Genomic DNA, 3,715 nt, shown 5'->3' with positions numbered 1-3,715 from the left:
TTCCGCCACTTTTAACGTTATTTTCACGATATTGGTAAAATAACGTCAAAATTAGTGCAATTTCGCTTTTGCCCACCCGAGGGTTCACACATATATACATTATATGCGTGCACCGCAAGCAGGGCGTACCTTTTCAAAGTAGATGAGTAACACAAATTCATAACACAAAATTTTGCATTAAAATAATCAACACAAGATAAATAATAAATAAATAAAAAGGTGGTAAATAATAATAATAATAATAATAATAATAAATAGAATTGTATATCATTCAATCAATGGGTTTAGATACATTCTGTTAATGTTCATAACATATTCAAAGTTTCACAGACAACAGCTCCTGAGCAGTTACAACTTACAGCATGAGGAAACGGCTGCTGCACGGGATCAAGAATGTTTGATATAATTAATCAAAGGTGACCAGAAGTCAGCTGATGTTAAATCGCCCCGTTCCCATGTAAAAAACTCTCATATTTTTAAGACAAAGGTTTCACCGGCTTTTGGGAGGCTAAGGCTGCCACCTTGTTGAACTGTCATTACAAAAACAACTTTCATTAGATCATAGTTTATTATTATTATTATTATTATTATTATGAATTGTGTTTAATGCCTAAATTCAAAAATGAATAAATATATACCTTATTTTGCATGTATTTTTGTCGTATGGCACAAAGAGGGGCTTCATTGTTTAGTTGAATATCTTGCAGAGCCAGAACAGTTTCTTTCAGCTCAGATGCCTTATAATTAGTATAATGTTCTAAGGTAGGATTCTGCAAAATAAATAAGTAAAAAAGATTGGAGGTAAATCAACAATTTTGAAGACAACTAGTTGACTATTTAAATAAAAAAAACTAATAAGAAAACATACCCATGGATGTTCAACTTGATCAAGTGTCCATTTGGCTAAGAACACGGCTGATGCAGCAATGAGAGATGGCAGATATTTCAAACAACCGTACTCGGTGAGTGTTAATTCTGCTAAATAGTTTGCCAAGCATTCCAGCTCAGCAATTGGAGCCTGCAAAAAAATACATTTTTACCCCTGGCTTACTCAAAACTCTTTTATAAGGTAAATAGTTGTGCAACAATAGAGATGATGAACGTCTTAATATTGGTGTACCTTATAAGAACTATGTGCTGCTAAAATAAATCTCCTGAAAATAAAGTAAAATTAATATCATATGTTGGAAAGTCAAAAACTGGGATGCATAATTACAAGGGTAAGATTAGAAATTTACCGAAGGAATTTAGTTACAGTTGCAACAGAAATATGAAAGCCCAACACATCAAGAACTTCACGCTCCATGTCCAGTACCTGATATGTAAATGCATCAAAATGGGTGAGCCGGGTTGAGTAACAGGTCAAACAGGTCAGGTTGGTCTGTGAGTGAATAATGAATATACCTCTCTTCTAGTGTAGGTGCCATCTGTGATGAAACAGAAGTCTTCAACACGTGGAGCAATAGTTTCTTCGTACTTTCTTAAAAAGTCAATAGTCAAATGTGCATACTATCAGATGGTGTTATAACTTATAAGAGAAAACAATACTCTAATTGACTGTATGCGGAAAAGAACTTACGAAGCAATGAGCACGCAGGTTATTCCGAGTAGTTGAAGCCTTTGTTTTTCAATGTATATTTTAGAAAGATACTGATCAATAAGAGTGACTGTTAAGTAAAGAGTTTCGGGTTTTAGCTTATACTCTTCACAAACCTAAAGACCATAAAAAACAAAAGTTTTGCAATCAATAACTGGTTGAAAATCAGAAGATTTGTACTAACAACAAATAAATTGAACATTTCATTTCATGGTTTTGTGACTGTGTCATCTAAATATTTTAGAAAATAAAAACTCTAAATCCATATTATGTTCAAAAGCTAACCTCTACAAGCCAGTCAATAAGAATCCCACGCATTTCCTGTTTAATGTCACGCTGCACGGTTTTCATATAGTTAACTGAAGGCCTCCCCTTTAACTGCAGAAAAATATGTAAAAAGAATAAGTGGAAATGATGAAAGCAAATGATATCATGTAATTTAAATCAACAGCTTAAAATACCTCTGCAACGCGTAAATTGTTAAATATTTCAGCTGCATATAAGCTGCACATTTGAGGATCCTTGTGTTTAGAATCAATGTCAAGAATTACTTGATTATCCGCAGCTTCCACTTTGTTAATTATGTGTATTTCTCCTGCACAATGCAACGATTCTTTAGAATGTTAATACCATGGTTACATGAAAAGATAAAAAAAAATTTAATATCATATTACCCTTAGTCAAAGAGCTTCCAAGAGCCTTTGGATTATAATATATACTAGGTTTAATTTCTAAATCATTCACTAACTTTAACTGTGCAGTTATTTGCCTTAATTCATTTATGCTCTGTTTGGTCATATCTTCTGCTGCTTTTATCTCTCCCTTTTGAACCCGGGGGCCCACACAAACAGCAGGTGCCACTATGGCATTCTTCTCAACAAGATTTCTTGTTTGCTTGCTAGTCTGATTACCGGTAACACCAATAAGCAAAAGTATTCAGTAATGATAATACTACACAAATAATATGAGCAACAAAACAATTTGACATGTATGTACCTGCATTTGTGTTCCAGTGATGGTTTTTGTAGCTAGATCATTTGAGGGCATGTTAGTAACTTCTTTCAGAACAGCCCGCCTCTTGGACGGAAAGGTGGAAACAGTATCTAATGGCCCTCGTTTAGAGTTTGGTTTCACAACCCGATTGGATTCATGTAAACCACTAGATAGACCCAAGGCTTTAGCCCGTGCTCGAGTAATCCTTGCATTGGGCTTTTGAATGTTAGCAGAAGGTGCATTTTCTTTATTCGTGTCTGCTTGCCTTGCCATTGAATGGTGTATGGTGTTAGATTGACTTGCTTACAAGAAACCCGCAGCTAAAACAAATGTAAACTCATGTTAGCAGCTCCAAATATACTTATTTCACAGAACAATTGCAGCAATGTGAAAGAACAAACTTAAGGAATCATTTAAGTCTCAAGGCTGTCATCATTATCTTGACATCAAAAGCCATAATATTGTTTATTAGTTTTGTTTTTTAAGAGCGTCTCAATCAATTTGACTTCAAGCAAATTCTTCTTTTCCAAATAGGTTAAAAGGGCCTGTCTTCTTGTGAAACATAACACAACCCTACTGATTTGGTAGTATCTCTATAGATCCATCTATATGTAACTTACAACAATACCATTCTACAGCATGGGACAAATAAAACCTCCAAAAAGGTGTCAAGAGCATAAATATGATGATTGTGAAAGTGAAATGAGTAACTAGTCAACGAAATGGCCTTAGAAGTCACAAAATCCAAAGAAAAAGACGAAAAGAACTTCCATTTAATCTAATTCTCTACATGCCAAGTTCTGTGTTGACAATTGACATTTAATGATTTCATATCACAAACATACCTAGAAATGATACTATTATAGTTCACAGAAAGATGAAGGTATACAAATCAATATGTAAAATCAACTAATCTTATAGTGCAGCCAGAGCTGACAGCCAAACAAACCAGGAAATTTCCATGTAATGTTTGATTGAAAAACTGAAGTAAGAAAATTTGTGTCATTTCACTCGGCCCTTTTTATGCATGAAAGTATAAATTAATACCAAATCTAAAGGCAACACAGCTTCAATTTCATTCAAGATGTGTGATATTCACTTCATTCTCTATGTGCACCCCCTCAG

General features: G+C 34.2%; 1 protein-coding gene across 1 annotated transcript; it reads right to left on the bottom strand.

The window, feature by feature from the left end:
• Window positions 1–293: 293 nt before the first annotated feature.
• On the bottom strand, window positions 294–3,221 carry LOC143614380 (cyclin-A2-1-like). The gene is made up of 12 exons (XM_077087835.1): window positions 3,211–3,221; window positions 2,594–2,888; window positions 2,272–2,500; window positions 2,059–2,192; window positions 1,883–1,975; window positions 1,580–1,713; window positions 1,405–1,480; window positions 1,239–1,315; window positions 1,121–1,154; window positions 869–1,018; window positions 639–770; window positions 294–530 (listed from the first exon to the last, which is right to left on the bottom strand). The coding sequence occupies exons 1-12, from the start codon at window positions 3,219–3,221 to the stop codon at window positions 477–479; spliced, it is 1,419 nt and encodes a 472-aa protein (XP_076943950.1). The 3' UTR covers window positions 294–476.
• Between the last annotated feature and the right edge of the window lie 494 nt (window positions 3,222–3,715).

Source organism: Bidens hawaiensis, unplaced genomic scaffold (assembly GCF_021521415.1).
Source record: "Bidens hawaiensis isolate Kalapana, Puna unplaced genomic scaffold, B.hawaiensis_p1.1 tig00039962_1, whole genome shotgun sequence".
Lineage (NCBI taxonomy): Eukaryota > Viridiplantae > Streptophyta > Magnoliopsida > Asterales > Asteraceae > Bidens > Bidens hawaiensis.
This window is presented reverse-complemented; position numbering and strand designations above follow the sequence as displayed.